Here is a 27,555-nt window from a genome sequence, read left to right as displayed (position 1 = left end):
GTCTTCTGTGTTTTGTTCCTAAAAAGTCCTTGATTTGTTCTTGAAAAGTGCACAGGAACCTTGTTAGAGTCATTAAAACAATTTTCAGTGAAGATGATCTTATTAAAACATAAAAAGATCATTTAAAACAAGCGAGGTCTCTATATGTCCATTTTTTATTTATTTTTTTAAAGTGGACTTTTCGTATTCAAAATGAAAAACACATTTTTACTTTTAAATTATTACAAATGTCAAACAATTGCTTGTGTTATGTGAAATAACTCGGACACATTGCTGTAGCGACATGCAGACCACCCAAACACACAGTTCTCTGCCTGATGTTTATCCTTTAGTGTCTGATGTAAGAGCTGTCATCTGGAACACATGAATGATTTCCTGAGGGTCGTGCTGAGGGTAAAGTGCAGTTTTGAGGCTGTAACTTGAAGGTAACTGGATTTTTTTTCTTGTTTTTTTTCCCTTTCGTGGCAGCAGTGAACACTCCTTGCTCCCTGAACAATGGAGGATGCTCCCATCTCTGCCTCCTCTCACCTGTCAGGCCTTTCTATCGCTGTGCCTGCCCCACCGGGGTCCAACTGCTGGAGGACGGCAAGACCTGCAGAGACGGTAAGAACGCTCTCCGCCTTCATTGTCTGTCGGTTCCTGACGCAGTCTGTCAATTTTTAGTCGTTATTTTTCAGGGTTTTGTTGGGTTTTTTTGTTGTTGTTTTTCTTTGTTTGTCTTTCACCTGAAGCATTTTAGTCTGGGTTTAATAGTAAAATCAAAAGTTGGACTTTGACTAATAATAAAACAAAAACTGCAGACAAACATAAAGACAAAGACATTGTGGTAGAGCTCAACTACCTTAGATTGCAAAGGTGTTCCTAATGAGGTGGTTGGTGTATATTTAGGTCTATATAATCCAGAGAGTCAGATTAAACTCGCAAAATGTGCATTTTGGCTTCAGAAACACTCGAATGGAAACAGAAAAAGAGTCCAAATATTTCCTGAAGTGCGTCAGTGAGCAACGTCGACGCTTGCAGATTATCTTTTATTTTCACCCAGAAAAAAGGGAAAAGGCACAAAATGCGCACTTGTATAACTGTTTACAAGGATCCAGGCCGAGCAGGCAGATTGGATTCATTAGTGTGTTTGAGCTTTTTGTTCCTGCTTGAAGAGAAGCCGGCAGATTCTCTGGTGCCAAACCTCATTAGCTTTTCCTCTAATTTAAAAACTCCTGATAACGTGCTCGCTCCCACTCTCCACCTCCTCCTCCTCCTTCTCTTCTTTATCGTAGTCATGTACAAGCAGAAGGTGGTGCTGGGCTGACCTGTTGTTGCTATGGTAATCCGCCTCCATGAGCGGGGCCGGCCGTTTGAACGGCAGCCCGATGTTTCCCCGCCCTCTGCCTCCTTTTATTTACATTTTCGGGTTCAGTAACCCTCGCCTGTAGAGCAATGGGAGTTTTGAAGGCGGGGAGGCCTTTGTGAGAGACGGGATCACATGATCCCCCTGCAGACAATGCCCCCTTTTACTGCTGGGGTTTAACCATTTCAGCCAAGGGGGGTTGAGCTGAAGGGTCGATGTTTGTTACTTCTCTGAATGTTAAAGAAATGAAGTCAGGTGTTATATCAGGACTGCAAGTAAAAGTCCTTCACACAGAGCCCCAGGGTTCATTTCTGCTGTGCATGTTTTTAATTAGCTGTGTGCTAACAGAAAGAAAATCTTCACCAGGTGGATTCAGACCTGCAGTCATTCCCCTTCAGGGTTTACACTGCTCTTTATATTTAAGATATCAAAACCTTCAAATATCTTTTACATTTCTTTTAACTTTAACTCAAGACCAAAATGATCACACTTAGTTTTAGTTCTCTGCAGTATTCGAGGTCTAAACTTGGTCCAGAGTGGATGAATTTTGCATGGGTCATATTTTCAGCTGTGGGCGGATTACCAAACAGATTCATACTTGTTGAAAGCTGAGATGGAAAAATGGTTCAGGCTGCCACTGTAATGTGTTATTATTACGACACCATAGATGGTCTATAAAATTATCAGTAAGTATGTTGATAATTGCTGATCTCAATTTTTATGAATACTGTACTAGCCTAGGTGAAACTCTAATGCTGTGATATCTTCATTACTTTGAATCGGCATCTTTTTAAAGGTGATGCAGTAACGTAATTGTAAAAAAAACTTTGAGTGATGATGTTCTGACCCTGTTTCTACCTATGTGTTCCTCCTCAGGTGCGACGGAGATGCTGCTGCTGGCCCGGCGAACCGACCTGAGGCGAATCTCTCTTGACATGCCAGACTTCACTGACATCATCCTGCAGGTGGACAACATCCGTCATGCCATTGCCATCGATTATGACCCGGTGGAGGGATACGTCTACTGGACCGATGACGATGTGAAGGCCATCCGCCGCTCCCTTCTGGATGGCAGCGACCCTCAGTTCGTGGTCACATCTCAGGTGGACCACCCTGACGGCATCGCCGTCGACTGGATCGCCCGGAACCTCTACTGGACCGACACTGGGACTGACCGCATCGAGGTGACTCGGCTCAATGGTACCATGCGCAAGATCCTGATCTCCGAGGACCTGGATGAGCCCAGAGCCATCGTTCTAGACCCTGTGGCTGGGTGAGTCTAACATCTGGAAGAAAATAAAGGAGAGAGTTTTGTGATCTGATTAAAGGCACAAAATATTTATAAACATATGTCAAGATTTTAAAAATTCTCAGATAAGGCTTCAATCAAAGATTTCAAAGATTTGAATCTCATATTTGGAGTTATTGCAAACAAAACTTCAGAGTTTAATTCTGTGAAATTATTTTAAAATGTTCTTTGTAGAAGTTCAGGTGTTTTTGACTCCTTTAAACCAACAAGGTCAGGTTAAAGTTTTTTTCCCCCTGTTTTTCAGGTACATGTACTGGACCGACTGGGGTGATGTGCCGAAGATCGAGCGGGCCGACCTCGATGGGATGGAGAGAGTGGTGATGGTGAACACGTCTTTGGGTTGGCCCAACGGCCTTGCACTCGACTACGAAGAACGCAAAATCTACTGGGGAGACGCCAAGACGGACAAGATCGAGGTTTGTGTTTGAGCTCCAGATTTTACTCTGATGTTCAGAATAGATTTCTTTAGTCTTGGTGTCCTGATGGTTATCTGATCTGCTATTCTTAAAAGTCAACCTTTATGATTTCAATCTTTTGTCAATTTTAAACAGGGTGGTGGGAACCGTTTTCAGACAGGTTCTCTTTTAGTTTTTGTCAGCACAGAGCTTCAAGTCTTCTTATAGGGTCACTCGAAACACCACCAGCTGTCCTGTGTGTTGGAGGCAGGCATGTCAAGCAAATATGTGAAAGACAAGGATATTGACTATGGACTGTTAGATCAATGCAGCCTTGTAGTTAGCAGTGCGATGTTCTTCTGTTCTGTTGGTTAATCTTAGCTGGTAAACAGCTGTTCGGTACATTACTGCTTTCTGTTGGTGGTAATGGTGCTTTACATGCAGGCACAGGTAAAACATGAGGAACATGGACTTCAGGTTAAACAGTTGCATAAATATTTCAGTTATTGTGAAATTATGATTCCTGTTTGTGATGTTGTAGACCTGAACATAAAATGACAGTGAAGTCGTTCTTCTCCTGACTCAACACTCATTTTGGGCTGTTTTTTTTGGGGTTTTTTTTTTTTTTTGAAGCTTCATTATAATTTTATAGAAATTAAGAATTTCAATCATTTCAACCTGTCAAAAAAATCTAACCTCAGATTATGCCATTAAGCCTGATTTTTGGTGATAGTTTAGTAACTTTTGTGCTGATGAGGCCCAGTATTCAAACCACCACAGCTGAAATGAACATGAAATTACCCTAAACTTGTCACGGTGAGCGACTCGTTCAAGGAACAGTACAAGCAAATATATAACGTTTAGAATAACGTTCACTGATTGCACTTTTAAATAATCTGGTGCTGACGTTATTTTCTACTAAAAACATTCAGAGCATAAAAAAAGCACTAGAGTGCACAATGAGCATTAAAATGGTTTACAGTTTTATTTTCAAATGGCTGCCTGAAGGTTTGCTGATGTTTTATTGTTTTTTTCTTTTTTCCTTTTGTTTTTGTTTTTTTTTCCTGTGAGAGGAAACGTTGCAACTAGATGGTCTCTTCAGCTCTCTGTTCATCGCAGAGCTGTGAAACTTTGTGCTCATGGCAGCTGTGCTCTGTGTCGACCGTCCAGCTGAGTCTGAAAGTAAAAGTCTGATCTCTTTCTCTCTGCGGTTTGCATCCTCACGCCATGCTGTCATGTTTGTAGCTGATTTTATGGCTCTGGTTTTCATCTGACCCCACCTGAACCCCTTCTTAAACCCCCTCAGAGATTGTGTTGATGGCAGTGCGGGGGCAGAGGGGCCTCTGCCCCCCCCCCCCCCCGGGTTTCTCCGAGGACCCAGTTTTTGCGGTGAGATCCCACATCTGGTTCCGATTGCGGCCTGCACTCCAGCTGCGGTCGGCTCTGTTTAGAATAGACCCAGAATCTGAAACCGTCGCCGCGCTGCGGTCTCAACTCCCAAACCAGCGGAGACCTTTTGGCTGAGGCCATCGGGCTGAGGATGGAAACTTCGTCTTATATTTATACACCACGTTCCTCCGAGGCCCAGTGTGTGGAGATGTTTTTGAAAGATGGCAGCCGGCCACGCAGGGGCTGTTCTGGGAGCAGCGAATCACATTGCTCCACGCTGCACTGATAGGTGGAAGGACGCTATACAGATTACAGGCCTCACTGTTTTTTCTTTTCTGCAAATTCCTCACATATTTGTCTCTGTTGACACTTTGAGCCTCTCTGCATGTTTCAGAAATGATCTTATCGAGGTGAACTCCTCTTCATGTGTTCGCCTGTTTCACCAACACTGCTGCAGTTAAAAAAAGAATCGCCTTTAAAAATGAGTCTCAGGTTCGATGTTTTGTTTTTCTTCCTCTCACTTTACTCTTTGTGCTTTGGTCTGCTGGCTCATGAAAATGTAAAGCTTTTATTTTTCATGATTTAATTACACAAAGAACTTTTAACAGTGTATATAAGAGAATACAGGAAAAAACTGCATTAACCTGCACTTACAGCTCAGAAGTTTAATGATATTAAAAAAACAATAACTGGGTTAGGTTAAATTTTCTCTGATAAAATATTTAGCTGAAGGATAAACACTTGAAACAGCTAAGTTATGAGTATTTAGGTTAAATTGGTGATTTAAAAGAGAAACGATTAGAAACAGTCGAACATAAATATTTAACTAATAGTAGCAAATAGTTGGCTTTTGAATATTAAACGTGCTGGATTAAAAAGTTTAATTTATCTAATTTAACAAATGACTAGCTTAAAGTAAGCTTGTTTGAAAGCACGTTATAAATAAAGTTATTATTATTGTTCTTATTAAAAAGTTAAAAATATTGATGTATACATGAACAGATGAATCATTAAAGTCACAGACGGTTGAAATGTTAAGGTAAAAGTAATAAAGTCGTTTAGGTTGTTGGCTAAGTGTAATTAATGGCTAAAATGAGCGGTGTTGAGGGTCCACGTGGTTTCTGCAGTGACTCAGTCCTTATGCATCATGTTTGGTGGTGCTGATGGAGGTGTGTTGGAACTCCTCTGATGGTGCGTCAGTGTGTTGAGGCTGTAACGTGAATTCAGTCTTTGTTTTAATCGATTGCAGCTTCATGTGTGAGTTTTTCTGTACTTGTGTCCCGTGGAGTGGGTCTTTACAGCGCTCTGTCCTGCTGTTTGTCGAAGTGAGATGTCAAATTTTGTGTGAGAGCAGTAGAAGAAGAAGAGGAGGAAATGTGGCGCCCATATGCTGCCGTTGTTTGTTTGCTCCGGCTGTTGCTTCTAATTAGTGGCTCTGCGATGTGCTGCCAGGACGCCTGAGCCCTTATGAGCGTGCTCGGTATCCACAGTGAGTCTGCCCAGCCCCCCATCTGTGCAGCACTGGCTGGAAGAAATGTTCTGTGATGGGATCTGGTCTGTTCTCTGCTCATCCCTTTGTTTTACAGGAACTTGGCGACTGCATGGACTTTCAGTTTATAGTTTGATGCTGGTTTAAACATGCTGGAAATGCGGCAACCTGCATTGGAAGCAGGTTTATAAACTCTTCCTGCTGGTGTCAGCACTTTTAATATAGCAAACATCAAACTCTTATTCAAACCATAGCATTTAATTTTTTAAATTTTATCCCCATTTTTTTTCTTCCTCCTTTTCATCTTCTCCTTATTTTGTTTATATCTTCATTTTATTCTTTACTCTTTCTTATCTTCTGATTTGGAGGTTGGCTTCCTCTTTTTATTCTCACTTCTTCCTCTTTGTCTTTACGTTCTTATTCCATTTTTCCACTTATTGGCTTTGTTTTCATATTCCTTTATATTTCCTCTTTATTATGCTCTTCCTCTTCCCCTGATGTCTTCCTTCTCCATTCTTTCAGACTATAATTTCTTACCTTGTGTTTTCAGGTAATGAACATGGATGGGACGGGGCGACGGGTGCTGGTGGAGGACAAGCTTCCTCACATCTTTGGCTTCACCCTGCTTGGAGACTACATCTATTGGACAGACTGGCAGCGGCGCAGCATCGAGCGCGTGCACAAACGCACCGCAGTGAGAGAATTCATCATCGACCAGCTACCCGACCTCATGGGCCTCAAGGCCACGAATGTACATGAAGCTTTTGGTGAGTCCAGCTGATGATGGTCTGGTCTGCAGCAAATAAACCTCCCCATTTTCTCCCCAGATGCTAACTTTCTGCTTCACATGCTCAGGTACGAACCCGTGTGCGGATGATAATGGCGGCTGCAGTCACCTCTGTCTGTACAAGCCTCAGGGCGTGCAATGTGGCTGTCCCATCGGCCTGGAGCTTATTGCCGACATGAAGACCTGCATCGTCCCCGAGGCCTTCCTGCTCTTCTCTCGTCACACAGACATCCGCCGGATCTCCCTGGAGACCAACAGCAACAATGTTGCCATCCCGCTCACTGGTGTCAAGGAGGCTTCAGCACTCGACTTTGACGTCACCGACAATCGCATCTACTGGACCGACATCACTCTGAAGGTGGGACTCATTTTCACATACTTCTTTTTAGTCGTTGTCAGTTTTTTTTTTTCTTTCTTCCTCACGTCGTCTAAATCTTTTCTTCTGTTAGTTTTTTTTCTTCTTTCTCTCTAACACTTCCTGGTGTGAGCAGAACCTTGGTTGTGAATTAGGAGTGGGTTTCAAAAATAAATTTTAGCGTGAATAAAGCAATATCGATTTATTAAATCCTGAATCATTTTGTAAATATAAATTTATTTTGCCAGAAATGCCAGAATTTGAGGTTAAAGCTCACAAAACGATTTCAACAACCACCAAACAGCTAAAACGGCAAATGAGAGCAGGTAAATGAATTCCACACAAAGATGTAAACAAAAAGCTCGGACCCTGCGCATCAGAATGTGTGAGATGTCGGCTTTCTCACCTGACGGCATGTACATGGACACGCCATCGGTGCAAAAAAAGACAGCTCACTGATTCTGAAGCTGCAGGTTTTGTCATTTTCCAACCAAAATTCACTGAACCAGCAGCAAAAGAAGATCACATTTGATGAACATTGTCATAAATTCCCTCTTACTTTTGCTGTTTTGCTTCCATTATGATAAAAATCACACTTCCTGGGCAGTTCTCTCTAATTGTACTTCAAGAAGTGTTTCCCATCTCAAACCACTGTTTTCTGTATTATTTGCTTGCTTATTACGCACTAGTCTACCGTTGTTTGCAGTGCTGTCGGTCACTTCTTTGTTTTGTTTTCCAAAAATGACATCCAACAAAAAAGCCTCATTTCTGGTTTTTAATACCAAAGAAATTAAAACTAAAATTCTGCCAAACTGCAAAACGCTTGGCTGTATCTCTTAATAAAACCTCTGTAACTTTGCTCTGCTTCAGTAGCATCAGGTAATGTCCATATGTTGATTCTTGCTTTTCTTCAGTTTTTGATCTACAGCAGAATATTTTTAAGGTTATCTGCTATAAAAAGCCAGGCCAGGAAAATCTCCTTCATGATTTTCTGTGTTTTATCCTCATTTACTTTGACGCAAAGGCATCTGCTGTGATGCTCACACCTCTGATGAAGTCTCACAAGTGTCAGTACTGATAAATGATGATATTTCTGACTGTCTGAGTCAAAATCTAATCAAATCAATTCTAGAAATCAGTGAGGATACCCACGCCTATTGTGAACTTCTGTTGTTTATCCAGTCTTTACTTTGACCTTTGACCTGTGCAGACCATCAGCCGGGCTTTCATGAACGGCAGCGCTCTGGAGCACGTGGTGGAGTTTGGTCTGGATTATCCGGAGGGGATGGCGGTGGACTGGCTGGGGAAGAACCTGTACTGGGCTGACACTGGCACGAACCGCATTGAGGTAGCCAAACTGGACGGGCAGCACCGGCAGGTTCTGGTCTGGAAGGATCTGGACAGTCCCCGAGCTCTGGCTCTGGATCCGGCCGAAGGGTGAGAACCGCATGAAGCAGTCTGCAGGTCATGATGGCGGGTGTGGTTTGTGCTGACCTGTCTCCTCTCTGCAGGTACATGTACTGGACAGAGTGGGGGGGGAAGCCGAAGATCGACCGAGCGGCCATGGACGGGACAGGACGGATCACGCTGGTGGCCGATGTGGGGCGAGCCAATGGACTCACCATCGACTACGCAGAGCGCCGCCTGTACTGGACCGACCTGGACACAACGCTGATCGAGTCCTCCAACATGCTGGGTAATCTCTCATCCTCATAACTGCCAACCTAACCATTCAGCTCATGTTAGAGCAGCAGAGCGCACTTCGTGTTGTATGACATAAACGATAGAAAGCATCAAAGTTTTTACTTCTTTGTTCGTCCCCTTTAGGTCTCGACCGTGAGGTGATTGCCGACGACCTCCCTCACCCATTCGGTCTCACTCAGTATCAAGACTACATCTATTGGACGGACTGGAGCCAGCGCAGCATTGAGCGTGCCAACAAGACCAGCGGGCAGAACCGCACTGTCATCCAAGGTCACCTGGATTACGTCATGGACATCCTGGTGTTTCACTCGTCCAGACAGGGTGGCTGGAACGCCTGTGCCTCCACCAACGGTCACTGCTCCCACCTCTGCCTTGCTGTCCCCGTCAGCAGCTTCGTCTGCGGCTGCCCTGCCCACTTCTCCCTCAACTATGACAACAAGACCTGCAGCGGTGAGAAGACGCTTACACCCCCGCATTTATACAAACATCATACAGAGTTATTTTAACACCTATATTGAGAGAGAAATAAAATAACTGAAACGGCAAGCGTCATCTTTGACTTCTGTATGGTGGCCTTTATGGGACATCTCAGACTCAGCTGAAGTTTGAGCTTGATAGCTTGAGTTATCTTTGTTTACTGTTTCTGCCCTACAGAAGCTCTAAGAATTTTGTCTGACGTGTTTCTGTCTTTCAGCTCCCACATCCTTCCTGCTCTTCAGCCAGAAGACAGCAATCAACCGCATGGTGATTGATGAGCAGCAGAGCCCTGACATCATCCTGCCCATCCACAACCTGAGGAACGTCCGCGCCATCGACTACGACCCACTGGACAAGCAGCTGTACTGGATCGACTCCAAGCAAAATGTCATCCGCCGAGCTCAGGAGGACGGGAACCAGGTACTGCATCCATTAGAAAAACTGGAACCACTGCCGGTCCCTGGGGAGAAAATCCAGATTCTGGTGGTTTTAGTTAACAGTCAGATCAAAACTGCCAGAGGAACTGAAAGTGTTTTTGGACAGGTGGAGAGTCGGTTTCTATAAGAAACTTAAATTTGTCTCCTACATTCACATGAAAGATATTCAAATAAGAGTGTTGCTAATGTTGAGTAACCACTACCATAAATTCGCTACGCCAATCACTGCACACACACATATGAATCCGGTCTTTAAGTGACGGGGTATGAACCCTGCTTCCGGGTCCAAACTGCTGTTTATTAAGGCTGTTTTGTTTTTAACATGTTTTAATGTTTTGTATGTTGTTCTATTTAATCTAAACAAGCTCCTAAAAAGAAAAAAAAAGGTCAGTGAGCACTGTGTACCACTACTCATTTTAAAGCACAGTTTTGATTATGATATAGCTACAGCCCAGCCCATGCAGCAGTATATTAATGACTAACCTCATATTGTGGATGGATTATCTCAGTTGTTCTCCTGACTGAAGTTTGGTCCGTTTACAGCATCCTGCCATGCGATTGCATTTGTCTCTAACCATCGGGAACTCTCACGTTAACTTTTATCGAATGGAAAAAAGTTAGCGTTCATCCTCCAGCTTCACTGTGTTTATGTTATGCTAACATAGCTGTGTCACTAGCCACCATGTAGCACATCATTGTATACCAGCTAGCATTGCTGCAGCACTGCTGTTTAGTTTTCTGGCTTCAATTATGTTGGAAGTGATAGCAGAGCTGTACATTTTCATTTTTTCACAAAACTCTGTCAGAACATGCTATATCATGTTTAGGTGGAAACTAGCGAACCAACTCCCTGCTAACTTCAAACTCTGTTAAATTTAATAAATTCTGTTTTCATGGATGCCTGGATTTTACACTTAATTGTTACCCCTGGTAGAGCAGCAAACTGATCCTTTTATCAAAGAAGAAGGAATTTAATCAGTTTGTAACTCTCAGTGATGCTGCAGTGTTCGTTTGACTTCAGGACCTGAAGCGGAGTTTGGACGTCAGACTTAAAGACCAGATAACCGGTGCCATAAAAGAAAACGACAGGCTCATTGGATATAAAATAAGGTCCCGTCTGAGCCCCATGAGCATTTTTCACTGCAATAATTTTAGCAAATGTGCAGAAGTCAATTTGACCTTCATACTGTTTTAAGCGCTGTTTCAGACCCAGAAAAGTCAAGATTTATTTCTTTTTAATATTATCAGTTTAATTTTAACATTTACGATTCATAACCTTATGAGTTCACCACATTTAAACAGAAATGGAGACCGTTTACATCCACTACGAGAAACAAGCTAACGACTAAATCTGGCTTTTGTTAAGCATTATTTTTTTGTATAATCAGCTCTGAGCATCATGGGATATATTGTAGTTTCAGTAAACTGCAACAGTTTAATGTCTTGACATTTTTCATGAATCTTAAACTTTGAACGTAAACAGAGAGATGAGACAGAAACCTTAAACCTGCAGTTTTCTCAGGGGGAGTTCAAGTCATTCCTAAATAAACATCGCAAACAACCTTAGTGACAGCATCTATAGAGAGGAGAGGGCCATGTGTGAGCATGTGCAAACGATATGTCGCCGCTTTGATGTCGTTCTTGATGGAGGGTGTTTCTGGTGTCATTTTGGACATTTTGTGCGTGTGGGCAGTAAAAACAACCTTCATTTGTCTCTTACAGATTAAACATTTCAAACTGCCCGTTTCTGGTTTGTTTTTCCAGAGCATGACAGTGGTGTCGGGCTCTCTGGGTGGACACAGTCAGGGTCTGCAGCTGTACGATCTCAGCATCGACATCTACAGCCGCTTCATCTACTGGACCAGCGAGGTCACCAACGTCGTCAACGTCACCCGCATCGATGGCAGTAGAGTCGGTGTGGTGCTGCGGGGGGAGCACGACAAGCCGCGGGCCATTGTCGTCAACCCGGAGAGAGGGTCAGTACCACTGAGGCCTCACACCAGTAATCACCATCATTACATCATCATCATCAGGGCACTTTCTTCAGGCCAGAGCACAGAAAAATCACAAGAATTGTTTTCTTCTTTTGATTGAACATTTTCTTAAACACAGTGATGCATTTTCCTTTTTTTTTTTTCCCCAATCAAAACAAAAATGACAAAACAAAAACAAATGTAAATGCACATCCCTGTCAGCATGGCCGCATAGGCTCAAAAACACAACGTAATAAATATTATTAAATCCTTTACAAATAACAGTATATTCATATATATAAGTGATGATAAATAAATTTTTTGTTCAAATGAGAGACGATGATATAGCCTTTATTTGTCAGTTGCAGGTCTTTTGCCCACAACCGAGATGACAGACCTTGCCGACCGTACATACAATACACAAACATCACATTGGGGAGACAGGTCAGGCTAGGTAGTGAAGAAAAAAACATCGAAATGTGTAACACAAAAGGATAATACAGGAATGAAATCGTTTAGATTTCTTCAGATTCTTGTTTTTTGTTGTGTATGAGTTGAATTTTTGTTTCTGGAAAGCATCAGGTCGCAGTGTGATGGACCTGTGCTGTAGGTTTAACACAGAAGTATAAATCAAACCCTGAACGTTTGTCTCTGGATCAAATATTATGATGTTATCATCTTGCCTAGCAACCACCTAACAACAGACAAAAACACCCAGTATTTGTAGCATGGGCATGTAATGGTAATAAACTGGAACAAATACTGTGGGGTACTTCATCTTCTGTGTTTACACCATCCCAGGCCAGAAAAAAATCGTTATGGAAACTGAAATCTGTTCAGGATTCAACATTAAACAGCTGAGAAACACTTGAATGATAAACATTAACATGATTCCTGGTTGTAAATCAGCTCTTTCATCCTCCTGTGTTTCTGTAGTTAATCTGATTTAGATCCAGAAAATGTCACCTGACCCACCTGCAGGTTGTCTGTATGGCGGTGTGTGTGCACTCTGCCTTTAATCGCTTTCTAATTTGTCCTCCATGTTTGTTCTGTCGGGCTGCTGCAGTTCGCCGGCTCTGACTCGCTCGCTCTGAGCCATAATTGTAGGTTAGTTTCAGGCCTTGCGGTCGAGAGATGAAGTCTGCAGATGTTCTGGTTAACTTCAGAGCGGCGAGAGGGAGAACGTGTACAAACCTCCAGTCTTTGTCCTCACAGCCCGTACGTTATGTCCCCGCAGGTACATGTACTTCACCAATCTAATGGAGCGCTCCCCGAAGATCGAGCGGGCGGCGCTGGACGGTACAGAGCGTGAGGTGCTCTTCTTCAGCGGCCTGGGGAAGCCCGTTGCTTTGGCCATCGATAACGAGGTGGGGAAGCTGTTTTGGGTCGACTCAGACCTGCGGCGCATCGAGAGCAGTGACCTCTCGGGTGAGTTGGGGCCGTCGGGTCCACTTCAGTGTCACCTGTCCAAATATTTTACTGTTTACTGCAGATCGACCAGAGGCTCAGAGTTCGTCTTAAAAACTGAGTTTGGTGTTTTTCAGCTTAGAAGATATTAAAGGAATTTATTTAAAACTGGAGTTCATCCTGCTGCACATTCAAATCAAATCTGTTTCTGTGGATTCTGAACTAATGCTCAGCAGTACGAACCTAAACAGGAAATAAACAAACCTCCATGAATGTCAGAAATCAGTGGAGGTGGGGGTTGGTGTGGAGACCGGCATTCCTGTGATTCTCCGGCGCCGCGTGCCGGCCGGCAGGAATGTAAACTGTTCAGTTCCTCAAATGTTTCCTCCTAAAGGAAACTCGGCCCTGCAGATTTTAGCTGCAGGAGGCTGTGAATCCTTTTTCTCTTGTGAATTTTGTGCCTCTGGGACTCCGCCTTGGTGAGCAGATTTTCAGGCTGTTGACCTCAGTGTATCGCTCTCCATCCTCCCACCTCCCCTCTGCCTCACCCCTCAGTTTCTCTCCCGTTTCTTTGCTCCTGAAGTTTTTGCCCTACAACCTTGTTCTTTTTTTTTTCTTTTTTTTTTTTTCCCCGGCACTTTTTTGAAATGATTTAGGAGCCAATCGCATCGTGATTGCGGACTCGAACATCCTGCAGCCCGTGGGCCTGACTGTTTTCGGGAACCACTTGTACTGGATCGACAAACAGCAGCAGATGATCGAACGCATCGACAAGACGACGAGGGAGGGACGGACCAAGATCCAGGCCCGCATCGCCTACCTAAGTGACATCCACGCAGTCCACGAGCTCGACATGAGGGAGTACAGTGAGTCCGCTTTACATGCATGATTTAAACGATTTCCTCAAACTGAAACCACGCTCACCTGAGCTCTGCGATTTCCAGGTAAACATCCGTGTACGTGGGAGAACGGCGGCTGCTCCCACATCTGCATCGTGAAAGGAGATGGCACGACGCGCTGCTCATGTCCTGTTCACCTGGTGCTGCTGCCCGACGAGCTTTCATGTGGAGGTGAAGCATAAAATCACCAGCATTAATAAAGATTGCTCAAAGATTTGGGCAACCCTCCTCTCAGTAAAATAAAATAGATAGATAGGTAAGGGCTGTTTGAGATAACGATATATATCAGATAGGAAAATGTCTATCATTTCAAATTAGCCTATTGTTTATTTTGTGGTGACACAAGATTTCATCATTTTGATGGTCACTGTAGAATTAATTTCTTAAAGTTCTCTCTTTCTCTTATATTTAATATAACCACACTACGGACGGACAAGCGACTGTTTTTGTGCGTTGTCGTTAGCAACAGCGACAATAAATGCACTGCGTGGCTCCGCTGTCCGCATGTTTATTTTCCACATAAACCTTTCACAATAAAGCTGTAGATCCTGTTGAGGTTTTTCAAAATAAACCGAATCACGTGAAAGAGTACGCAGAGTGTTTACGGACGAGAAGCACGTCATGTGCTAAAAAGTAAACATAAGAACAGATTTTCCCCTGCTGCACGCAGTGTAATAAATACTCACAAAGAAAATTGCAGCTGTTTGAGCTTATGTAACACTCAACTCCAGGTGCACAACGCCCAGCTGAAAACACTTCACGCAAGTCGAGTTGCCTGAGAGTCACAGAATTTTTCAGAAAATGTAACATTTTTGTGATAAATATCACTGTCAGGACGATAAATGTCTTATATTGGGATATGAAATTTTGGTCATATCGCACAGCCCTAATGTAGATAGATATAGATATGTGATATAGATATATATTCATATATTTGAATACAGTTTCAACGTTAATATAAGGTTTGACCAGTGTCTGCGTCGTCCTCAGAGCCGCCCACCTGTTCGCCGGAGCAGTTCTCCTGCACGTCGGGCGAGGTGGACTGCATCCCGCAGGCCTGGCGCTGCGATGGTTATGCAGAGTGCGACGACGGCAGCGATGAGGAGGACTGTCCGGTCTGCTCCGACTCAGAGTTCCAGTGCGATAGCCGGCAGTGCATTGAACTGAGCCTTCGCTGCAATGGAGAGATCAACTGCCAGGACAAATCTGACGAGAACAAGTGTGAAGGTGAGCTGGGTAAGACGGAATCTTTGAGGCGGGAACGCCGCAAAGTAAAACTTTAATTCCTCAGCGATTTCATTTTCAAAGCTTGTGTGTGTGTACCTGTGAGAGTGTACAACATTTGTTTGATAATTTCTAAACGCTTCACTCCTGAAATAAAAGTCAAAGGAGCCACAGTGTTTAAATATCAGTGGCCCGACCACAAACGGCAGCTGTAACAAGTCTGTTGAGCGTCTTTTGACTAAATGTTTGTCTGCAGTTCGGTGTCCCGCCGATCAGTTCACCTGCTTCAACGGCCAGTGTATTGGGAAGCACAAGAAGTGCGACCACAACATGGACTGCATGGACAACTCAGACGAGACGGGCTGCTGTGAGTCTGCAAACACAAACATCCAAGCAGTTTGATCCGGTTTATCTTTTTTAATCTGATCACTTATGTTCTGACCTGCGGGAACATCTTAGCTGTGGTGCTTCTGTCAGACTTCAAATCACTGAAACAGAAAAACGTCTAACAGTTATGAATAAATACGTACGTGTACTACACCAAGAGTTGGGGTACACACATACCCACACAGGTTTACTGTACACCAAGAGTTAGTGTGTGTGTGTGTGTACCTGTGTGTGACACCAAAGCTGAATCAGTTCTTTGTCTCCATCTTATATTAGTAAAATAATAACTAGAACTTCTATTTCCATATAAAGTAAAAATAAAAAATCTTCTGTGATTTCAGATCCAACTGAGGAGCCACCGCCGCCTCCTCACAACACCATCGGCTCCATCGTGGCCGTGGTCATGGCATTGTTTGTGGTGGGCGCCATCTACTTTGTGTGTCAGAGGGTCCTCTGTCCTCAGATGAAGGACGACGGCGAGACGGTCACCAATGACTTCGTGGTTCACGGGCCGTCGTCTGTGCCGCTGGGATACGTGCCGCATCCGAGCTCACTGTCCAGCTCGCTGCCAGGTGATGATGTCATCCTGGGTCACACATGGCAAATTTTCCCCGCTGCTCTTCTCAAACTGACCGAAAATCTGAAATTCATGTTTTATTTAATAAATAGCTGCTGATTTTTGTGTATAAACTCATCGACAGGTATGTCCAGGGGGAAGTCTGTGATTGGCTCCCTCAGTATCATGGGTGGGAGCAGCGGCCCGCCCTATGATCGCGCTCACGTCACCGGGGCTTCATCCAGCAGCTCATCCAGCACAAAGGGAACGTACTTCCCACCGGTGAGAGACAAACACACGCTTACTCTCCCCCACTTCCTTCTATAAGACTCTACCTGCTGTCCTTAGCTGGATCCATTGATTGATTGGAAACGTGACTGTGCTGTAAATGAGCCTAAACTAGCAAACGCTGCCCCCCATGATTTGTCTGAGGAACAACTCTTTGTTTTAGGTTTTGTTAAAGACTGAAGTTGTTAACAGTTATTTGTTTATTTTTTTGTTTTCGGTTTGAGCTGAATGTAGATTTGGATTCACACTGATTTAAAAAGCAGCTAACATTACACTGTCTGAGTTATTTGAGCTTTCTCTTTTTAACGCTGCACGTTAAGCCTCTCTCCTTGTGGACTCTCTGGTCCTGGGTCAATTTGGTAAATTTCTCTTATTTTTTTGGTTTGCAGATCCTGAACCCTCCTCCGTCTCCTGCCACGGTCCGCTCCCAATACACGGTGGAGTTTGGCTACTCCTCCAACAGCCCCTCTACGCACAGATCCTACAGGTCTGTATGCTTCTGTCTGTCAGGAACTTCCAAACAGCGTCTGCTGCAGTGAATTCCTGAAATCCCTGAAGTGCTCTGGTTGTGTATTCAGAGGATTCCAGAGTAATGGAGCTGGTTTGGAAATGTAATCAGAATTCCTGCCACACATGCGAATGTTTACCCCTCGGAGATGCCTTCAGGGACCCTCGGCCTCTTTTTTTTTTTTTTTTTTTTTTGTCTTGTCAATTTCTTCACGTGAGGCCGAGTGCGTGTTAATGTAGGAGGACATTTAGATTGTTGTGGAAAGAAGCTGCGTCTGCTGCTTTTTCTCAGCCTGCTGTAAATATTTGTTTTGTTTTTGGGCCACAAACCAAATTGATAATGACAGTAAATTTTAGTAGCAGCTTTAAATGTTTGTCAGGTCAGAGCCACAAAGAAACTAAATTGTGAAACCATTTTTCCATTTTCCTCTTAAATCCAACTGAACAAGCAGATTCTTACGGACTGCAGCAGCTAACAGAAACTTTTTCCTTCCCAACCTGACTTTCCTCTCAGTGTTGCAAAACTAAATTATGATTGAATGTTGGCTTTTCATTAGAAGTTTAATCAGTTACAAACATCCTAGAAGTGACTTTGTCTGTTTGCTTTGTTGCCACAATAATTCAGAAGATGAACAAAGTCAGACATCTTCAAGTTAAGAATTCATATAAAGTAAAGAGGCATTAATGACTTCATGGAGCTCTTTCTCCCCGGTAGAATGATTGCACAGCATAAACCTTTGAGGACAAGTTTGAATTTTAAATCTATTTTTGTTTTTCTCTAATTCACACAGGCTCAGCTATATGTGTACACCCCTCCCAAATATTTGGTTCAGGTGCAAATTTTAACATTTAATCAGGTGCGTTTGGTGGCCATTAACAAGCATTTGGCATAATTCTGGCTGATATTCAGCAACAATTCTTGGTAGATTGGTTGGTTTCCAGGCCCGTCTTTTAAGCACAGTACACAAAGGGTGGAGGTGTTGGCCTCCTACATGATTTCCAGAACCGCCGCTATGCTTGACCGTTGGTCCAATGTTCTTCACTCCTTCAAACACACCTTGTCATTGTGGCCCAACAGCTCAGTCTGCGTCTCGTCTCTGAAGTTCTGTCCTTCTTGAATGTCTCACGGGGGCATTTGACTCTTTCTCCACAAGTTGGAGCTGTTGCTCTGCTTTTCAAGCATGTAAAACACATGTGACCTTTGACCTCTCTACACCAAGTGAAAGAAGCAGAAAAAAAATGTTTTTTGTTCTCACTCTGCCGTTTCTCTTTTTCAGCTACCGGCCCTACACCTACCGCCACTTTGCCCCTCCCACCACCCCCTGCAGTACCGACGTGTGCGACAGCGACTACACTCCGGGACGCCGGGCGCCGCTCAAGTCCAGCGCCGCCGCCAAGGGCTACACCAGCGACCTCAACTACGACTCAGAGCCTTTCCCGCCACCGCCGACGCCCCGCAGCCAGTACCTGTCGGCGGAGGAGAACTGTGAGAGCTGCCCGCCGTCGCCTTACACCGAGCGCAGCTACTCCCATCACCTCTATCCGCCGCCACCGTCACCCTGCACGGACTCCTCGTGAGCCAAATCCCCTGTGATCCCCCACCCCCTCCTCACAGCTCCGCCCCCTCACTGTAAATAGCAATTGTGCATATATGAGGTAAAAAACGGGAAAGAGAGACTGATGTAACAGGAGGAGCGAGATGCAGGACGAAAAAGGGAAAAGTGAACCGGGAGCTACAGAACATTTGTACATTGAAAAGAGAAAAGCATATTTATATATTTTCTATACAGTGTTTACTGATAATGCCATAGAGGTTTGTATTAAGAAATTTGTACATTTTTTATGAAAAGGTTTTATTAAAATCATCACAAATATAAGTTGCCTTAAACCAGGAGAAAAGAGGCTGAAGGACACAAAGCACACAAATCAATGGGACGTTTAACTTATGATGCCAAATATAAAAAACATCGACAGCTACAGGGACAAGAAGAGCTCTGCCCGGAGGCTCCTCCCATCGCCGCGCTGCTCTGTAGTTACCATGTAAACTGGATGAGGAGCGGCTGGAGAGAATGTGGTACTGGGTCTTTGATTTGAACTTACCTCTCCTTCTTTTACTGAACGGTTCGTCTGTGTGGGTGTGAGTCATGTGCTGGATCGTGAATCCAGGACACTCGGTCTGAGCAATAAGGCACATATTTACCAATAAATCAAACCAGAAGCCACTCTGAGTATCGACGACGTTGCAGGGGTTCAAACAACTGTGGTCCAGTCTCTGAGAGCCCCAGAGACGACACGAGCGTGGATTTTTATTTTTTTTTTCTGTTCTGTTTTGTTTGTTGGTTTGTTTTTTTTTGTTTGTTTCTGTTTGTCACAAGGAACTTTTTTTTTTTCTTTTTTAAAGTGTCAAACACTGCAGAGAGTTTTGGCACAAACTCTAATGCACTGCAAAGTACTGCATGAGGCCAAATACAAGCGTCAATGGGAAAACTACAGTCATGACAAGGATTTGACTTGGATGTCCTTGTGAGTTACTGCAGCTTCATATTTGCCCTCCACAAACTACACGGACACATATGTTTAACCACCTGCAGCGCAATACCTGCTATATTTTGCACTCTGCAAACTTCGTGTAAGGTCTGCATATTATATTCAGCAAATTTCAGCTCCACGGCTCTCACTGCAAACTGTTTGGTGCTGCACCATTAACCTACATGCAGTGCATTGTAAACTACAGGTGTGAGCCCCTGTTACATTTTATTTATAACAAACTTCCACTGGCACCTGTCGTGCTCACCCTGACCTCCACGCAGTGCTTGACAAAAAAAAGAATCTTTTTTTCTTTTCTTTTTCTTCTTATTGTCACGTTTGCGCTTGTGTCTCTCCGGAGCCTCTGTAGACATGACACAAACGCATTGAGGCAGCATGACTCACATCCTCAACCCGGTTGATGTTCAGACAGGATTTAAACCAAAACGTACGCTTGTGTTTTATGTTCTCATCGAAACGTTCTCATGCCCGACTGCAACTGAAGCGAGCCAAAGCTGCACAGTGGACGCAGGAGGCGCTCTTCAGTTTCCACTTCTGTTTTGGTTTTTTTTGTTGTTGTTTTTTCCTCACGTGTGGAGGAAGCAGCGTTCCCCTTCAAGAACACGATGTTGTGCCTGACCAGCTTCATATCCTTTTTTTATGTTGTTGTTACTTTGAGGAAAAACACACAAATGAAATCCAGTGCCCACTAAATGCTATATAGTATTTTTGTACCACATATTGTGTAGATAACGTATTTATAAGCTATATAGTAAATCATTGTAAATCTATCCATTGAATTCTTGCAGTACTTTCATTCCGTCTTTTTTTATATTGCCTCATTATATTTTTCTACAGAAAATCACTCCAAACTTACGGTGACAATCTCCCATCAGTCCAGTCGAAGAACATATCCAGGTTTTCTTGTCTGTTTAAAGTTGCTCTGATGTTTGAAGGACTGTTGTGCCAAATCTTTTTTTTTTTTTTTTTTCTGTCAAACAACGTGGAGGCAGATGTTGGGACCAGAGGAGAAACATGAGACGCTCGCGTCTGTTAGTCTATTTTTGTCTTTGCGCGCTGAGTGAACTTCAATCTTTTTTTCATGAATCGTCAGAGAAGTTTCGTTTCCCTTCCTGCTTTTGAAGGAGATTAATAACACCAGCATGAATTCGAAGACAATCTGATGTTCTACACATTTTTTATTTTTTATTTTTTTTTTATGTCGGTCTTTAAGACATTTTTCTGGCTTTTTATTCACCTTATTGTCGTCAGGATCCAAATACAGGGTGCAAGTGAAAACGTGACATTTTAATCAGAACCCCAAACCACTGGCAAGCAGAAACTTCAGTTCGTCTTGATACTTTTTTTGCTTGATAATTGTTTTGTGTTGTTTTTCCCCCCCATCCTTTATTCATTAAAACAAAAACAAAAAAGTATTTAATCTTGGAGTTTGTATTTTTAAAAAAAAAAAAAAAGATAAAGCCAGGACTTTGAGATTCAGGAGTCTGAAACTGAGGGCAAATTTTCAGTCACTGACAAAATTCCGCACGTATCATGTAGCGATAAAGTGATTTTATTCTGACGCGTCCTGTTGAGACTAGCTGAATTTCATATTTCCACTGAAGTTTTCTCATTTTATCACTGGATTTTCTAGAAACTGTCTTTATGATCTGCAGACAGTAGAAAGTAGAAAGATATTCTGGGGTCAAACGTCTACGGAGCCAGTGAAGTTCAGAGACATGTTACAGTTTAATGACTTCTCAATATATTAATCTGTGAGAACTGTTTTCTTCCTAATAAACACCCCTGCAATATGTTTTATGTTTAAGATATTTGTACAGATGCTTAGCTGCCACAGACAAAAGCAGCTTTTCTGGGTTTAAGGAACTTGATAAATGAACATAATCACATCATCTGCATATTAGCATTGGCGGGGGCGGATTATATTCTCATCAATGCAATAACATTACCCAGTACAGTACTTTAATCTCAGATTTTTTTTTCTTCCCCCTCTGGGATTTGAGGCCCCTTTGCCTGTTTGCTGCTCTTTAAAGATAACAACAGTTTCTTTTAAACTGTTACACCCCAGTTTTGTCCTATCCTAGTATTTTTAGCTGCCCACTGCCCCCCAACAGTCTCGATATGTGTCCACATCTGTGCAAGAGCTTCTTTGTTCTTTAGTTACAATGATCTGCTCTGGGAGAAGTTCTCATTTGCTCTCTGAGCTTTATCAAACTTTTTTCTGTACAAACTGTTGTAGCTGACTTACACTGTGTGAAGACAGATAAAGAAAAGATGACTGACACGAATCAAGAACTCATAGCATGAACCCTTGATTCGATAATCTGCAACGGCTCGGTCCTCTGTGTTCTCCTCTGATCGGCATTTGCTTCCATGAAGAGTTTTTTGAGCTTATTAAAGTCTTTGTTGTGTCAAGTCTGTGATCTGGGAAGTCAAATGTGAAGAAAATACTGTTAAGAATTACTAAATCTAAAAGCTTGACTGAAATTGGAGTCAAAACCTTTTCATATGATGGTAGGTTTAAGGATTTAAAAGGTACAAAAGAAACATTTGAGGGAATAAATGATGAGTTTACTGATTGGATGAGTACTGATAAATATTACATGGAATTCCACTTGGTAAATAAAATAATTTGGATAAATCTGGGTTTAAAGAGATGTGGCAGCTCTAGTTTGTTTGTTGTATTTGGGAGGAATTTACCAAGAAAACGTCCCTTCTGACTACCGTCAGGCTTTGCAGATCCAGGGATGTTTCTGTGCAGATTGTGAGGAATGTGGATGAAAATGGTTCCAGGAAGTAGAAATGTAAAAAGGTGTTTTAAAAAAACCCATTAAAAGCACTTTTGTTCGTTTATTGGCGGATTGACAGGAAAACTGTCGGGATCTGTTTTGATCTTGTGGTGCTTCATGGAGACGACCAACATTTGGTTCGTCATGTTTGTTTAATTTCCACTAACTGTACGTTTTTTTTTGTTTTGTTTTGTTTTTTTATACGATGACTGCTTTACCTGTAAACCAGATGGACCTGTACAGCCCATCCAGCTGCCACCATAAGCTGTTGTAACTCATCAAATGCTGTTTTTTTTCCTCTTTTTGTTAAATATAAAGTGAGTGAACTCTGCATCTGTGTCCTGATTCATGTTTAATAGGCAGAAATGCCAAAAACGTGGTTCTTTAGATTTGACAATACATCGAAATATGAAAAGGTACCAATAAATCACAGATTTAAGGCATTTGTCTTTAGTTGTAGTATTTTTTGCATCTTTAGCCTGATCATTAAGAACAGAAATAAAACAATGTTTACAAAACAAAAACTTTTATTGTGTTTAAAAGAAAATGGGAATACAACTGTCTACTGTAAGAAATGATAATATGTATGCCAATTAGGCTGTGCGACATCAACTTTTGATGTTTGAAACATCAACTGCAGCTCTTCATCATTCCACAGGGTGGAGCTGTGGCACAAAACACCCACATAACCACTTCCCATAGTTCACAGTCACTGAAGCAGTGAACTAATGGGAACACCAAGTCAGTTGTGGAGAGAAGATAGAACGGACATGATAACTTTTAGTATTGAGTACATTTCAAGTCCACAGTGGAATAAATCGATGACAATCCTGAATACTAAAGTAAAAAAGAATGTTGAATCCCTCCTGAAACAAAAGTCTCTGTGTATTGATGAACATTCATGTATTTCTGAAATATCAGATGACTTATAACATAGATGCTGTCATGCTATATCTCAATGAAACTACCAACAACAGCAGTTGATGAGATGAGATGAGATAGCCTTTATTTGTCAGTTGCAAGTCTTTTGCTCACAACCGAGATGAAAGACCTTGCCGACCGTACATACAATACACAAACATCACATTGGGGAGACAGGTCAGGCTAGGTAGCGAGGAAAAAAACATCGAAATGTGTAACACAGAAGGATAATACAGGAATGCACAGATATCAACACACCATAGCACAATAAACAGACAGCAACATGGGAAAGAGTTCCAGTGTGTACATCTGATCTGGGACCGCTGCAATCTTTCGATTGCACCTCCAACTGATCTGATGTCCACATCAGAGGGGAGGTAAGCGTTGGAGGTGGCGTTGGATCCGGGGTAGGGAGGGTGATGCGTCAGTGAGTGCTTATCAGTATCAGTATATGTATGTGGGTGCGTGTCCATAGTTCAGCTGAGACAGTGTCCTTTGCTCTGCCAGGCTAAGTAAACAGCCAACATAGGTGGCCTTGCATGGAATGGGAAGGAACAGACTCAACACAGTCGTTATCAGGGAGTTTTTGTTCAGCTCCGACCTTGAGCCCACAGCTGGCGCCGAAGGGGTAGCCGCAATATAATGGTGATTTTTCTTTTACAAACAACTCATGAGAATTTCAAGCTGTTTTTAACACTCCGACACTGGTCTCTCAATCTCTGGATAGCTGCGAGCCTCTCCATGATGTTATTTACTTTCAATTCTGTGGTCTTTTCAGGCTTTTGCTCATAGAGCAGATTCTGAGACCTCACGACCACAGCCAACTAATCCGCGATGTAATCCATGGAAGATAATCCAGTTATCTTCACATCAATGCAGACACATGGTTACCAGAAGCTTCTGGCTGATCTAATTGGCTGACTATTGTTTGTCATCAGTCTCCATTCATTGCTTCACTGTGAAAAACAGCCAGTGAGGAGGAGCTTTACTTTAATACCAAATGTATTTAGCACAATACTGCTGAAATTCACATGGACTAAATTGAACACTATACTGACCTTAAATCCTCTAGTGTGGACTTTTTACAAAAACAGCTGCTTTATATCTGGACTGCAGGTCCAGATGTTCCAGATGGGAGGGGCTGGACTTTAGAGCTGAGACTAGAGCAGCACAGCTGATATCTGAAAACCTGAAGTCCCATGGTCTGAATGAAGAATACAATATTTGGGTGAATCACTTTTGTGGCCACAAGTGTATAAAATCAGCACCCCAGCATGCAGACTGCTGCTACAAACATCTGTGAAAGAACGACTCGCTCTCAGGTGCTCAGTGAACTCCAGTGTGGTACCATGATAGGATGTCACCTGTGCAACAGGTCCAGTCAGGAAATTTTCTCGGTCTCTTGTGCATGTTACTGTTGTTGGGCAGTAACAACATGTTCAAAAGATTGGTCTGTAACTACGGTGGCCCTGAGAGACCAAACGGACTGCAACTTCAGAAAACACTTGCGAAAAGAAAAATGCTGCAAAAAGAAAAACACCTGCAAAAAGAAAAACACTTGCAAAAAGAAAAATGCTGCAAAAAGAAAAATACTGCAAAAAGAAAAATACTGCAAAAAGAAAAACACCTGCAAAAAGAAAAACGCTGCAAAAAGAAAAACACCTGCAAAAAGAAAAACGCTGCAAAAGCACACAAGACAACACGGAAATGTTTCTGGGGAGACAATAACCCGACGGACCAGTTGCACGAACCAAAACATGCTAACAAGTGCACTGGGACTGGGAGACACTTCAAAGAAGTGGAAGCGGGGTGGCCAAAGAGTAAACTTTCAAAACTAAGTACTGAATATTATGTCACTTATTTATGTGCAAATGTTTAATAATGAAGAACATTAAAAATTACTGTTGGCCACATGTCGGGAAAGTTATGTGACATTAGCGATGTTTGTACTAACTTGGTTTTAAAGCCTTTACTTCAAAATATATGCCGTTCATTAGTTGACTTTAATCTTACAGAGAATGTGATGATTTTGTGGATAATTAAAGTCAGTCATATATCCACAAACACAACAAGCTGAAAGTCAGTGATGCTGCTCGGTTTGCAGTCCTGAATATCACAGCACAAGCAGGATTCACTGCACTGTTAATGTTAGCTATGTTATATTGCTGCCTCTGTTCGGTGGTGTCGAGCCAAACGGACTTTAACGTGTGTTTGAACGAGCTGACGGTTCACTCGTTAAGCTGAAAGAAAGATGCTTTAATCACAGGAGTCACACGTGTGTCCACTCTACCATCTGGGAACTCTTCTTGTTTCGTAATAACACAATCCTCCTTCTTTTGTGCTGTTTTGTAGCAGTGTATACACCTGAGACTGTCACCTGTCTCTCTGTCCTGCACTCTCTCTTTTTCTTTCTCTCTGATTGTGGAATAAAAGTATGAACATGTATTTATAAGTTACACTTGTTTTTAAATCCTGCAGCTTATCACACATTTGATTTCCATGTGTGACAACTGCAAGTGTCCAGAGTGAGGACAGACTGAGGGACCCACTGCTGCACATCATCTGTGAGGCTTTGCACCCCTGATGATCCACCAGGACAAACTCAGCAGTGTGTGAGGAAGAGGAGGAGAAAGAGCCAGCAGCAGCTGACAGATGGAGAGAATAGACAGACTGTTCCCTGTTTGTGAAGGACTGCTAGAAAAGTTTAGAATAACTAATTGTCTGTCCTGAATCAGTCTTATTAGGTAATGTTCAAATAATTTTATCATCCCAGTGTTTGCAGTGTGGGAGAAAGTACTCAGGGCCTTCAAGTTAAACACTATGAAAGGCAGAAACAAGTTTAATACTCAGAAACCTAAAGTATGAATCAGCAGCAGAATCGACCTAAAAATAAATGTTTGTTTCAGTTCTATGAAGCTTTGAGTATTTTGGATTAGTAGTACTGCTGTGTTTGTTGCATCATATTGCTGTAATTGTTTATATGCTTTATATATTCTGAGGTAAGTTGATCTATAGTGTTACATCATATTCTATAAGGATGTTATGTGTTTGTATACTTTCTGCCCAGTTTGACCCATTCAGCAGAAGTCAGCCTGTTTAAGGCTCTGATATCTATTCTGTATGACTTAAAGCAGTTATGACATGGTATGATTTTCTCACCCAAAAAAAGGAATATTTAATATATCAGTCTACTCTTCATTCTATCAGAAACAGTTATCACAGCTTGTACATTTTGTTTTTACACATGTATGTAAGCAATGAGCCAAATTTAGTAATGCCAACATATTAAAAGAACAACATTTGTCTCTTATATATAATACATCTATAGATACACTGTCAAAGATACTTGTCTTTGAGTGAAGATTTAAGGTGATAGGAAATATAAATAAATGCAACTTGAATCTTTACTGAAGCTCAGTATTTGACACGGAGTTCAAACTGAAACTAGCTAATCTTAAATGACTGTTCAGTATAGAAATGAAGCCCAAAAATCATGTTTTACAGTCCTGTGGTCTCAGCCTCAAATCACACAAAGCTCATGTAGAAACAAATGTACAAAATATGTTCTCCTTCATTTATGTCAAACAAAGCTGTATGAAACGTTTCCAGCTGTTAGTATTATGGTTGCTAGGCAACTTGGGCAGCACGACGGAGGCTAGACCGTCCCATTTCACAAGCCTACAAGCCTTGCACTTCCGGCCTCAGCGGTCTTTGAGTACGTGGCCCTTGAGGACCGTTAAGGCTGCGTACTTTAAGGCTGCAGACCCTGAATTGGGATACAGCCATACATACATGTTTTGGTTCGTGCAACTGGTCCGTCAGGTTATTGTCTCCCCAGAAACATTTCCGTTGTGTTTTGTGTGCTTTTGCAGCGTTTTTCTTTTTGCAGCATTTTTCTTTTTACGAGTATTTTTCTTTTTGCAGCGTTTTTCTTTTTGCAGCATTTTTCTTTTTGCAAGTGTTTTCTTAAGTTGCAGTTCGTTTGGCATCTCAGGGCCACCATAGTAACACACCCATACATTTGTAGAAAAACAATGGGACAGATAGTCTAAATTATTTGTTGATGATGCCATTTTGTTTATTGCAAAATCAAACTGGTTACAGCATTCTCACATTATCAGTGTGTACAGTGAAAAAAACTAAAGCAGCAACATTCTTAGTGAAAATAAATGAACCCAATTTATGAAGAATTACAGTTTCATGTGTGAGAACAGTTTACATTTTGGATACAGGTTTTTCCAAATGCAGACCTTGTTGACTCTTTAATTTCTCTTTGATGAAATTATGGACTTAATTGGTAGATTGTTATGGCCCTGGCCATAATCTGTCTTGGTGGCTGTTTCTTTGTCTGTGTCTTTAAGTCTCTGCAG

The 27,555-nt window shown here is 42.4% G+C and overlaps 2 protein-coding genes across 5 annotated transcripts in view; one reads left to right on the top strand and one right to left on the bottom strand.

Annotated features, from left to right (window-relative positions):
- lrp6 (low density lipoprotein receptor-related protein 6) overlaps positions 1 to 22,595 on the top strand; it is a 43,815-nt gene extending 21,220 nt beyond the window's left edge. Inside the window, exons 5-23 of one of the 4 annotated variants that reach the window (XM_087831107.1) lie at positions 472 to 603; positions 2,222 to 2,618; positions 2,899 to 3,070; positions 6,478 to 6,694; positions 6,783 to 7,072; positions 8,280 to 8,506; positions 8,581 to 8,765; positions 8,897 to 9,223; positions 9,468 to 9,670; positions 11,452 to 11,663; positions 12,898 to 13,088; positions 13,724 to 13,933; positions 14,012 to 14,137; positions 14,957 to 15,193; positions 15,447 to 15,557; positions 15,919 to 16,149; positions 16,279 to 16,415; positions 16,811 to 16,908; positions 18,206 to 22,595. In XM_087831107.1, coding sequence (XP_087687233.1) covers positions 472 to 603; positions 2,222 to 2,618; positions 2,899 to 3,070; positions 6,478 to 6,694; positions 6,783 to 7,072; positions 8,280 to 8,506; positions 8,581 to 8,765; positions 8,897 to 9,223; positions 9,468 to 9,670; positions 11,452 to 11,663; positions 12,898 to 13,088; positions 13,724 to 13,933; positions 14,012 to 14,137; positions 14,957 to 15,193; positions 15,447 to 15,557; positions 15,919 to 16,149; positions 16,279 to 16,415; positions 16,811 to 16,908; positions 18,206 to 18,506 — 4,004 coding nt within the window. In that variant the 3' untranslated portion in view covers positions 18,507 to 22,595. Of the gene's footprint in view, positions 1 to 468; positions 604 to 2,221; positions 2,619 to 2,898; positions 3,071 to 6,477; positions 6,695 to 6,782; positions 7,073 to 8,279; positions 8,507 to 8,580; positions 8,766 to 8,896; positions 9,224 to 9,467; positions 9,671 to 11,451; positions 11,664 to 12,897; positions 13,089 to 13,723; positions 13,934 to 14,011; positions 14,138 to 14,956; positions 15,203 to 15,446; positions 15,558 to 15,918; positions 16,150 to 16,278; positions 16,416 to 16,810; positions 16,909 to 18,205 lie in introns of all 4 variants that reach the window. The other 3 variants (XM_087831105.1, XM_087831106.1, XM_087831104.1) reach the window with 3 other exon arrangements.
- The window catches only part of LOC102790106 (protein NLRC3), a 99,111-nt gene that overhangs the window by 60,345 nt on the left and 11,211 nt on the right, over positions 1 to 27,555 (bottom strand). The window lies entirely within an intron of this gene.

This window comes from Neolamprologus brichardi, chromosome 17 (assembly GCF_056152115.1).
Source record: "Neolamprologus brichardi isolate AB-2024 chromosome 17, ASM5615211v1, whole genome shotgun sequence".
Classification (NCBI taxonomy): domain Eukaryota; kingdom Metazoa; phylum Chordata; class Actinopteri; order Cichliformes; family Cichlidae; genus Neolamprologus; species Neolamprologus brichardi.
Note: the sequence above shows the minus strand (reverse complement) of the source record. Positions and strands in the feature narration are given on the sequence as shown.